General features: G+C 40.0%; 1 protein-coding gene across 1 annotated transcript in view; it reads left to right on the forward strand.

Annotated features, from left to right (window-relative positions):
- The window catches only part of LOC131431349 (NADPH oxidase 5), a 179,678-nt gene that overhangs the window by 93,590 nt on the left and 73,303 nt on the right, over nucleotides 1–12,785 (forward strand). The window contains exon 2 of the mRNA XM_058597003.1: nucleotides 7,941–8,035. Coding sequence (XP_058452986.1) covers nucleotides 7,941–8,035 — 95 coding nt within the window. The remainder of the gene's footprint in view (nucleotides 1–7,940; nucleotides 8,036–12,785) is intronic.

Consider the following 12,785-nt stretch of genomic DNA (forward strand, 5'->3'; position numbering starts at 1 on the left):
TCGGTTCAGAGGTTACCGTGGTTGATCAAGTTAAATACGTCGGAGTTATTCTCGATTCAAAACTGAATTTGTCTGCTCACATTGACTTCAAGATTAAAAGGCTTTCGGCCAATGCAGACGAGCTTTTGGAAAATCATGGGGACTCAAACCCAGATAAATTCATTGGATCTACACAACTATCGTTATACCAATTTTAGCATATGGATATCCTGTATGATGGCAGAAAGGAGAAGTCGCGACAGTTCAGTCAAAGCTAAATCATCTCCAAAGGATGGTCCTAATGGCGATGACAGGAGCATTCACGACAACTCCTGCTGCTGCTCTAGAGGCGCTACTGTGTATTAAACCACTACATGTGTTCCTAAAACAAGAAGCATTATCTTGTGCATACCGTCTTAAGGTTACAGGGCTTTGGAACAGTAATCCTTAAGATGAAGCTACTAGCCACACTCGCTTATGGTCTCAAATGGTTACCTGGGATGAGTATTTACTCGCTCCTGGTGACCTAACTCTCACATGCAGTTTTCCTTTCAAAACATTCTATGTGACCTATCCTCTTCGTGAGGAATGGTTGACTGGTTATTTGGAACGACAACTTGATGAACACATAGTTTGTTATACGGACGGTTCTCTGTTCTATGGTCATGCTGTTGCTGGTGTCTACTGTCGTGAAATGAGGCTAGAGCAGTCTGATTCACTTGGTAAATACTGTACTGTGTTCCAAGCAGAAATCTACGCGATTCTGTGTGGAATACAATCGGAACTTTAGCAGAGGATCTGTGGTAAACGAGTTTATTTTTGTTCCGAGAGTCAGGCAGCCTTAAAATCACTCAGTTCGAATGATTCACGATCGAATCTAGTGATCGCATGTCGAACTCAAATTGAAGACCTCAGCACCTGTTTACTTCTTATGGGCACCCGGCCATTCTGGTATTACTGGAAATGAATGGGCTGATGAGTTGGCTAGAGCTGGTGTAACGAATGATTTAGTTGGTCCGGAACCAGCTTTACCACTTTCAACTAGTAGGACAAAGCACAAGATTCGTTCTTGGGCTGCATACAAATATGCCAGCTACTGGCACAGCTTGCAAACTTGAGCTCAGACAAAAGCATTTTTACTAGATTTAAATCTGAAAATTTCAAAGTGTCTACTGCATTTTTCCAAGCATCATTGCAGTATTTTGGTCAGAGCTCTGACTGGACATTGCAAACTCAATTATCACAAGGCTACTATTCAAAGTGCTGAGTATTATTCGTGTGATTTGTGTGAATGCGATTATGGTACTTCATATCATCTGATACGTTTTGTATTAACTCAACTATCGCTTCACTAAATGATCCCGTGTTGCAGAAGGATGAACGAAATGAATATAAAATATGGGTATACTACCAGAACGTTCGTGGCTTAAGGACCAAAATCGATGAGCTTTTCCTGGCAGTGTGTGACTGCAACTACGATATCATCATTCTTACCGAGACCGGGCTCGACGATCGGATCAATTCCCAACAGTTATTTGGAAATGCATTCAACGTTTTCCGCTGCGACCGCAGCTTAGCAAACAGTGTCAAATCAAAATTTGGCGGTGTTTTAGTTGCTGTTTCTCAAAAATATGCCAGCACTGTTGTACAAACGGTGAATGGTCGTTGCCTCGAACAAGTGTGTGTATGTGCTACCGTGCGGGACTTAAAGATATTTCTGTGCGGTGTGTATATCCCTCCCGATAAAAGCCAGCAAGTTGGTGTGATCGATGAGCACATTTCTACTGTTTCGGAGCTGTGCAGCAAAAGTTCCGCAAGTGATATTGTTTTTGTGTGCGGTGATTTCAACCAGCCACGGATAACGTGGGGTCATGGATCAGACGAAACACAATCTCCTTCCTCTCTTCTACCCGCTGCCAGTACGACACTGATAGATGGTATGGATTATTTAAATTTATATCAAAGGAATCGCCATAAAAATCATCTCGGACGAACGCTCGACCTGATCTTCTGTTCGTTAGAGAGCCAATTGGTAGTTGATCGTTGTGTTGCCCCACTACTACCCGTGGACCTTCACCATCCGCCTTTAGCTGTTTCATTGCCCGTTGATTGTGAAAGCGTTTCATGTGATACCCAGCTTATTGTCGAATCAATGCCATTGAACTACCGAAAAATTGATTTTACTACCTTTCAAGCATATTTGCAGGATGTTAATTGGTCTGTTTTGTATGAAACTGATAACGTGAATGAGATGTCTTCGCTATTCTGTGATGTTTTGTTTCAATGGCTCAGTTCTAATCTTCCATTAGCAAAACGACCCATTGCTACTCCTTGGACTACAGCGTACTTACGTAAACTCAAGCGGGATCGTAATGCCTGGCAACGCAAACATCGTCGTTTTCATAATGCTGAGACATAAAGAATGTTCAAATACTCCAGTGAAAGTTATCGTAAATTGAACGCGCGGCTATACAAAGATTATGTCATGCGAGTTCAAACTGACCTTCGACGGAATCCCAGGAAGTCAACTCAAAGCGAAAATGTTCATCAATACCTCCAAATGTTTGTCTCGATGGCGTGGAGTCTAACTCAACGGTGGATTCGTGCGAGCTGTTCGCAACATTTTTCGCTTCGGTATTTGCTGAAAATACTGCTTCCGACGCCGAAGCTGATGTCGCTGCTATGAACGTTCCTGAAAATTTAGTGTCGATGGATACGTTTATAATTACTCCTGAAATGATTCTTGCTGCTGCGAAGAAACTGAAAAAATCGTATTCAGCAGGACCTGATGGAATAGCCGCTGCAGTTTACACTAATTGTACTGCTGCTTTAGCTGAGCCTCTGTGCATTATTTTCAACAAATCTTTCGAGCAAGGCATTTTTCCTGAGATTTGGAAGCAATCCTTCATGTTCCCTGTATTCAAGAGTGGTGACCGTCGTAATGTAAGAAACTATCGAGGCATAACAAGTTTATCTGCTGCTTCAAAGCTTTTTGAAATAATTGTAAGCAATGAGATGCTCTTTCGCACTAAACATTATATCTCAACTGAACAACATGGGTTTATGCCTGGACGCTCGGTCAGCACAAATCTATTAGATTTCACTTCGACCTGCATTTCGCGTATGGAGGAAAAGGTACAAATCGATGCGGTATACACGGATCTAAAAGCAGCGTTTGACCGAATAGACCACCGAATACTCCTTCGAAAGATGTCGCGATTAGGTGGAACTCAAAAGTTCATTGATTGGTTATACTCTTACTTGTGTGGTAGAGTTTTACGAATAAAATTAGGCTCGAGCGTTTCATCTCAGTTTACGAATGTGTCAGGAGTACCTCAAGGCAGCAATATGGGGCCGCTTCTGTTCTCTTTGTTTTTCAATGATGCTATTTTGCTGCTCAGTAACGGCTGCAGATTAGTTTACGCTGATGATTTGAAATTGTACCATGTAATTCCATCTATTGACGACTGTGTCCGGCTCCAACAGCTCCTCGATACATTTGTTGCTTGGTGCAAAAGAAACTGGTTGATTATCAGTACTGCGAAATGTCAGGTCATAACGTTCCACCGAATACAGAATCCATTGCATTTTGATTATCAAATTGACGGACAAACGCTCCAAAGAGTTGATCATGTTAACGACCTTGGTGTTTTGTTGGATGCCAAACTTACATTCAACCTACATCGCTCAACTTTGATTTCAAAAGCAACACGGCAACTGGGTTTTATTGCCAAAATCGGACGTGATTTCAAAGATCCCCATTGCTTGAAGGCATTATACTGTTCATTGGTTCGACCGCTACTTGAGAATGCTAGTTTAGTTTGGAGCCCGTATCAGATTGTTTGGAACTTACGGATTGAACGTGTTTAGAAAAGATTTGTCCGACTGGCTCTAAGAAATCTTCCCTGGCAAAACCCGCTTGACCTTCCACCGTACCCCGATCGCTGTCGTCTGATAGGTCTTGATTCATTGGAACGGCGCAGGAAAATTCAACAAGCTGTGTTTGTGGCAAAACTAATCAATGGCGATATCGACTCACCGCAACTTTTGTCTCTACTTGATTTCCGTGCCACGCAACGATTGCTGCGTTCTACTAGTCTACTTCAACCGAGATATCATCGAACGACGTTCGGATTCCATGAACCGATAACAACATGTATAAGAACATTTTCCACTGTTGAAAATCTTTTCGATTTTAATGAACCGACACATAAGTTTATTCAGAAAGTGTTACGATCGAATATTTTATAACTTGACTGATATATTCATTAAGACTTATTATATTGTCAGATGAATAAATGGAATAAATAAATAAATACGTAACTGTCCCGCATTAACGCAACTACGTATCCGGGTTTTTGGTTCTCCATACATGGTTGAGTCTGTGTATGTGGAGCTACAATTAAAGGATATTCTCTGGTTTCTCACCCAATGTGATAAGGAGCTATAGTCAGAAGGGCTCACCGTTCTTCCTGGAGTGAATGAATCCTTTCTGTATTCACCTTAAATAGGGTTTAGCAGATTATTTGGTATCCTTTATGGGGTACCGAATTTACTTCTGCTCGTACATACTGCGAATCGTTCTGCATTCTTCCGGGAGTGCAGAATGGTATCACTTTTGTAAAATCTCTAAATCCTCTCGGGGGTTGGAGGTTTTACTAACTGTGCATCGTTCATCAGAAAGAACGCACATAGTAACAAACCTAAACAGGTTTTACAGCAGACTGTTCGGGACCTTGTAGAGGTTCAGAATTTACTTCTGCTTCCACTAAATGTGATCGCCAGCAGATTGTTCAGCATCCCTTAGAGGTGCAGAATTTACTTCTGCTTTTTTGATTTTTTTGTGTCGTCAATTTTTCCCATCCCCCTCTTATATATCGGGAAAATGATGCCAAAAACAAATTGATGGCAAGGCACAAATCTCCAAATATCAAGAGGAACGTACTATTTGAGCCAATTTGTTCTGATTCCTGATAGTTCTGTCGAAAACTCCTATCTGTGCCTGTCGAAAACTGTCGATTTTCGCAAAATTCGAAACATTTTGCCTCAAATTTCCCCTGTTAGCAAAAACTTACACCCATCTACCCCTTTGAAATATTCTTATGGCAACCTATGAACAGCAATCTGAACTTGTGCTAAGTTAAGTGTGGTACTCTTTTTTACCCGGGTTGGTGGTGCAATGCATACGGCGCTGGTCTTACAAGCCAGTTGTCCTATGTTCCAGCCCCGACCTGGAAGTTGAAACAGAAACGCCGAATTTCACATATTTAGACATTATGCAGGATCCCAATAATCTTTAAATGTGTATACCAATACCCGTATGACTCGCTCCTCGGTTCATATCGATGCAAGATTTGCTGAATAAAACATTACATCAACACATCATTAAGTTTGAGAGACTAAACATTTTCGTGAATTAGTTTATGAATATGTTTGGCCATAGAAGCGGTAGGTGAATTATTACATTAAAATTCCTGCACTGATAAGCATTGAATCGTTATTCACGTAACAGAAGATATCGCGGAAACTAGCGGCCACGTAATTGTGCAATTTCCTCAAAAATACTCTCCGTACTGACTGGCATCCAGCCCGTCGTAAGCTTTTACCAAGCACCACATGGGCATTTGACAATGTGATATAACAGGTGCGACTAGTTTTTGCAATTAAAAACTCTGATTTTAATCTCGTTTATTACGGTCCTTCACTACGCTGGCCCCGAGCGAGGTTGCAGATCGATGCCGCCGTTACTATCGGTTATAGGTACGCATTCTCTTTTCTAGTTGTTTGATCGACCGATCGTTCGATCTAATAGATAAGAAACGGCCTCCTTCGATCTCTTCCCTCGGCAGGTGTTGAACTCAATCGGCGGGGTCATTGCTCTCGGCTGCGCCACCGAGTGAAAAATGAGCATCCTCTCGGAATAGGGTGAAGAACATCACACCACGGTGAGAGGTGCATAAAAGCACTTTAATCGAGCCACATTAAGTCTAGTACGATTTGCATTCGAGGAGCAGAAAAAAATTACACTACATACACTGGAGAACAGGTTTTCGAGAGGGTCTTCGTAGACGCTGTGCTCGATTCTTGGCGTGGCGCACTAAGTAAACCAAACAAACAAACTTAGCAACAAGCGCAATTTAAAATAAAGTACCCTACCCGAGTCCGGGCACTTGAAAGCTCTCTTCGATACATTGCGTTTACGTGTGGAACCGACGGCGGCCACCTTCACGATCTTCCCCAGTCGGGTTCCGAAGCATACATCTGGACGGATGCATGGTGGTTGTACTTTGTATGCAAAAAAAAAATATGTAAACCTATATGATCAATTATGCTATTTAGTCACACACCAGGTGGTCGTCTTATCGGTGAATGTACAACTGAAGTGATTAGACCGGGAGGGCACCGAGCAGCAGCTACTCGAAGATGGAACGATTGCTTTCGCGAAACGAACGGCAAAATATATCGTCTCTCGCCTGTCGCGACGCATTCAAGTGGTCTGTCATTATGCGAACTTCAACATTTTCCGTATTATAATTATACCATCCAAACTAATTGACGAGATAAGTCAGATGCGACCAGATTTGAATAATGTTTGATTCCCTCTTTCCTGCGGCCACGAACTTTCCAAGTTACCGTACCCCTTAATCTTAATTTCTGTACCACAGGAAGCAAAATCAATTTCTTGTAAGATAAAGAAAAATCCCAGCATGTCCTCCGATTCCGAACCCCGATCCGCAGCTTCAAACGGACACCGAACCGTAAACGACCAATTCAGAAAGTCGATTTTTTTCGATTTACATAATGTTGTACCCTTTTTGCAGCAACACGTGCATATTTCGCGTTTTATTGACAATCTACCCGGACCGGGCACGGAGTACCTACGGTTGGCCCCAACCGGGCAGCAGTAATCGAAGTGTCAGTCGAACAAATCTTCACCCAATTCCCTGTAGCCCACTTTAGCCGGTCCCGTTGGTTTCCCCTCGCGCACTGCCAAACGACAGGGAACATGCACTTATCGTCCAGTCGATCCGTGCTTCCTTGAAATGTCCGCAATGCTTCGCCCGAATGCCACCATGCAAAATGGAACATGTAAAGTAACAGATGGTTGATCGTTTTATTTTTTCTTGTGCGACATTTTAAAGAACTTTCGTTGTTATTTGAATCCTTGACTAAAATGGATCATTGAATTTTCTTTGTCTTAAACTGAAAACAACCCAGACGCCGCCCGTAATGCTGTTCGACCAGACCCGTACCCAGGATTTCGTTTCGGGAGGGGCCAAAAGATAAAAAAATAACTCTACTGAAGATTGCTTATGTACCCGAATTCTCGGTGTGTCTTTTACGGGTGTTTATAACAGATACTTTAAACTTTTAAACTAGAACTGTTATTGTATTACATTTCTTTACATTTACTGTCTTGTTGTTTCTGTAACCCATGTCTGAGACCTCCTAAATAATTATATATCTGTTTTTGATTTCGGGAGGGACCAGGGCCTCCTCTGGGTACGTGACAGCGTTCGACAATGAACTCAGGATTCCGTGTCGGAGCACACGACAGCAATCAATACTATCCCGAGTACCTAGCATGTTGCTGATGAGGGTATCGCGCGACGTCGTCTTTCAGTGCATACGAGTGGGAGGCAGGGAGGGTGGTAGCTACTGACAGACTCGACATGAAAGTCGACGTAATTTATGTAGGTAAACATTTAATTTGAAATTTAAATTTTAAATCTGACATCTGCTGCGGCACTGATTATACGCCAAGCGGAGTCTCTGGATGATTCGGTTTGGTATTCGGTTGAGCTGCTTTTTATTCATTTGTTTTGTTTTAATCTCTGCTCTGGTTTAGTGTAGTGGTTTGCTAGCCTAAATAGGCTATTAATACGGCAGACGGAAGATGAAAAACAACGCCGTTTTGATTGACGGTTTGTTGATATTATTCTTGTGATTATTTTTTTCAGGCGTTCCTGCAGAACCTGTTCCGGCTGTTTGACATGGACAATGAGAGCTGCTTGACGCAGGATAAGTGGATCGAGCATCTCAAAGGAAGATTGACGTAAGTTGAAGCCTCATAGCTATGAGTTTGTTTTTTGATGATAACAATGATCCACCCGAATGATATCACTCTTATTTGAACATGATATGGTTCCGTTTGACTACTTTTACCGGTATATCTGTTGAAAGAATCTATTTACTGTGATAACCGCTAGGAATCGAACGCCGAAAAAATTCATACCTTTTGGTAGAGCATTGATATTGAACTTGATGGCTAGAGATTATGGTCATAACGACGTTAATAGAAAATTTGTGAACTTGTGAACTCCGAATATGTTCAATGAATATATTCAGACTATTTTGGATAGAGCTAAGATGTAAGATGTTCGTCTTTCTGTTGTAATGCCGTTTTTCATTGAGAACACTCGTGGAATGTTTTGCTCGATTCGTGCAGTCGAGCAATCAAAACAGGTGCACTGTGTTTCATTGATTTGCACCGCACGAAAAAAATGCGCCTTTGGGGCAATTTGAGGGAAACTATTTTGCACCCGTTTTTACCGAGCAGCAAACGTGCAAACCAAACTTTACAAAACCGATTCATTGATCAACTGTCAGAGCAAAACACTGGCATCAAGCGATTTTAGAGTCGTTTTTCATTGATTCTAGAAAAACGACTCTAAAATCGGCGGTTTTATTTATTTTGCAATCGCAGTAGAAGGAGCTGGCGCACCTTCTTGCGAACGTTCCTCATTAAATTCCGTACAGACTTCTTGGCGACAAGTTTTGACACTTTTTTTCCAATCTTTTTCGAACTGTTGAATGGTTTCGGCTGCCGAGACATGTTTCCTAAGATGTGCTTTCGTTAATGCCCAAAATTCCTCAATTGGTCGAATTCTACCGTTGATTTCGAGTAGTGGCAAGAAGCAAGATCTGAACAGAAGACAACAGGATCCTTGTGGCTTCGAATCATGGGTAGAAGTCGTTTTTGTAAACATTCTTTGATGTATATTTCGCTGTTCATTGAAGCAGTTGTGATGAAGGGTTTCGAAATCTTACCGCAGCTAGAAATTGCTTGCAAGACCATAGCTTTCTTACCAAATATTATTGTGGTCCCGGCAAGGATTGTGGTCCCGGCAAGGATTTATAATCGAGTTTCACGCAAGTTTCGTGGTCTATGATTATGCAGTTCAAATTTCCAACAAGAATCGCATTGTACAGCTTTCGAACCCTCGCACAGTGGTCCAAAACTGGAAAAAGACGGTCAAAAGTCTGTACTGACTTCCATTGATTTTTAAGATCTAACGTGTCTTCGACAAAGTTTTACAAGATTATATTACGCTTCTTTTGAAAGTGGCACCTTAGTTTTTGTTAAGGGGGTAGCACCAATTTCGAATAAAAATAATTTTTTTTTCACAAAAAAATTTTTTTTCTATGACATTTTGAAGAAAAAAGCATTTGAAGTATTTTTGCTGAAGATATAAATAGTGTAAAAAATTGTTTTTGAGATATATTCACTTTATTTTAAAAATATTTTTTTGGATATATCTACGTAGAATCTACCTCTATTACCTAAGTATCTACTACAAAGTGCGCGTAAACACGCATAAACATGCTTAAATTGTTGGGATTTTTATTTTGTTTACTTTCTGAGAATTAACAATATTATAAAAAATCTAAGTAGAACTCGATGCAATTTTTTAGGCCTTTTCAAAGTGGGTTTTAAGTGGATTTATTGAAAATCCGAAATATTATCACAAGTTTAACACATATTAAAAAAATGGAAAAATGTTTTCCAATCAAAATATGAAAAAGTATTGCAAAAGTACAAATCTTTACGAAGAGATTTCATTTTTTAACGTGTAAATAAATTGAGTTATCGCGAAGCAACACGTTTTTTAAGATGATATATTGATCGTGCGACGCTCACTTAGAGATGTGCGAGGCAGCTCATACCGGTGAGCAGCTCCGAACCGATCAGCTCACTAAAGGGATATATTGATCGTGCGACGCTCACTTAGAGATGTGCGAGGCAGCTCATACCGGTGAGCAGCTCCGAACCGATCAGCTCACTAAAGAAAATCGATTCAATGTATCAGCTCATCAGCTCATTAAGATTCTTACTCCGTTTTTCTTTCAAATGCATGATCGAAATCATTGATGCAAAAAGAACTTGTCTGCGAATTATTATTATGTCATATTTGAGAATATCTGCAAAAGTGGCATCCCTGAATGTACCTTAGCCTACTGAATGAGAGGTAAGATTTCTTATTCACAACGGCTCATTCAATCTGTTAAAGAAGGATAAATACACATTTGGAAAAACGAACAAAAGCTCATGCACACATTTCTTCTCATTTATAACTCGCTCTTCAAGAGCCGAAAATCCGTTCAGCTTGTAGCTTGTTTCCACCTTACTAGCAGGGATGCGAGGTCTTTTTTTAAAAAATCTGTGATCAAGCCAACAACCTGTCTGTGCAAAATCTGTGCACGTTTCCCCGTTTCCATACTAACTAATAGGAATCATTTTGGTAAGCAAAAAAAAGGTCTCACTATTTCCTAACGCTCTGTAATTTTTGGTGCTAAACTGTGATAAATTTCAAAAATCTGTGATCGATTTCAGAATCAGTGTAAATCTGTGACCATTTTCAGAAATCTGTGAAAATCTGTGCCATTTTTTAAATCTGTGCAAAAGGTTGAAAATCTGTGAAACACAGATTAATCTGTGAACCTGGCATCCCTGCTTACCAGTGCGGTGATCTGGTGAGCTGCGGTTCTTTTAAAAAGAGCTGTGAGCTATCAGCTCTTTTTAAAGATTCGATTCACTGGAATAGCTGAGGAGCGAATTGCCCATCTCTACGCTCACTGCAAAAGTGAGTTGCAGAAATAGCAGACGCGTGAAGCCCTCCGTTTCTTAACCATTCATGGTTTCAGCATGGCCATAGTGAAAATGAGTCTCACGAATAGTACTCAGGATATTCTCATTGGAAAATAAATTGGATTAGGAATATATTTTCTTATAAGTATTGAAAAGTTTGCTGCAATAAGTTGCATGTTTCGCTTCGGCACAAGGTTTCCTAGGTAAAAATAGGTAAAATGATGTATAACTGTTCCAGAAAAGAATAAACTTATGCATTACCTTCTACAAACTTATGGGATTTTATATTTTCTACATTTATGCCAAACAAGTATGTATAAAAAATAACTTGAAACAAGTTATGATTAGAAAACTAGTTTTAAGAGGGTTGTCATAATTCAATAACTAAAACTAACTTTGGAATGGCCAAAAAAAAGTTCCATCGAATTCCACTTAGAATTTTTTTTTATAGTATTGGGCATATCTCTTCCTATAAATTTTGTAAAAATCAGCTGCATAAAGTTGCATATTTCGCTTCGGTGTAAGGTTTTATCATAGGTAAAATGTTGTATAACTTTACCAGGAAACAACAACAAAAATATGGGATTTTTTTTCTTCAGTTATTCCAAGCAAAGTATGCATACAAAAATAACTCGAATTAAGTTATGATTAAAAAACTGTTTTTAAGGGGGTTGCCATAAAAACGCTTCGTATATCCGAAACGGTGCGACCTAGACTTTTAGTATATTTGACAAAGTAAATTATTTTCAATAGTTCTAAAACTTTGTAGAAGAAAAAAATTTTCTATCTCTTCAGAAAAAAAAAGTTATGGTTATATTTTTTGTCAAAGTAGGCCATGAACAATTTGGGATAAAATCAAATTATGCGGTATATATTTGTAAATAATTTCTCAAAAGCAACTATATGCATTAAAAGAACGTTTTGGCAGCTACTGATTTATGTCCACGTTTTTATTGATTCGAACCACTGTGCCTCGGCCTGATCGATGCTTCTTGTTTCGGACTACGTTTTGGTTGTTTCTGCTTCTTATAGGTTCGAAGATTCAAACGTTCTTTAGCAAGAAGAACATTTGACTTCGAAGTGCCAACTTTTTTGGACACATCCCGAACTGAAACCTCCTTCTTTTGCTCAAACGCCTTCAGTATACGTTCATCCAACTGAGGGTTAGCAGGACCTTTTTTTCGACCCGCTTTCGGTTTATCCTCAAAGGTGCTATCCTTACCGAACTGCCTGATTGCATTTCGCACGGTTTTTTCAGTTACTCGTTCCATTTTTGCTATCTTTCTCAGTGACAGTCCGCGCTTTGTGCACCATTTGTACACAATTTTTCGACGTTGTTCTGCTGAAAGTAAACGCATTTCGAAACAAACTAATGAAAACGAATAAACAACTGCACAAGTGGTTAGAGAAGAAGGTAACAAACAGGACGCAGCCATAAAAATTTACAAATTCTGAACCATTGCGAAATGGCAGTGGTTTTGGTTGCGTCCATACTTTCTGGTACAGTCTTTAGTGTAAAACATCATTGCATGGCTGGTGCTACGATCCTGTTAATACTAAGAACCATTCCTGGTAAGGGCTTGAACATACGATAACTGACTTGAAAGACCAGCAGCTAGGCGAGTATTATTTTTGAAAATCGAACATAGACAAAAATATTAAAATCCAAAGAATTACATTATCACTGTTCAACTTGCATCAATACTCTTACTTAAAGGCAGAAACACATCTACACTTTTTATGCTTCTGTGATGTAGGGAAAAAATGTAAAATCAACAAAAAACAAAATTTCGATTATCAGCACTTACGGTTGGACCGAGCTTCTAAAAGCGCTCTAGTGAATGAAGTCGCTTTTAGAAGCTCGGTCCAACCGTAAGTGCTGATAATCGAACATGACGTAGTACATCACTAATCTTGAGAAGCACGTTTCGGTATA

The sequence above is a fragment of the Malaya genurostris genome, chromosome 2 (genome assembly GCF_030247185.1).
Source record: "Malaya genurostris strain Urasoe2022 chromosome 2, Malgen_1.1, whole genome shotgun sequence".
Lineage (NCBI taxonomy): Eukaryota > Metazoa > Arthropoda > Insecta > Diptera > Culicidae > Malaya > Malaya genurostris.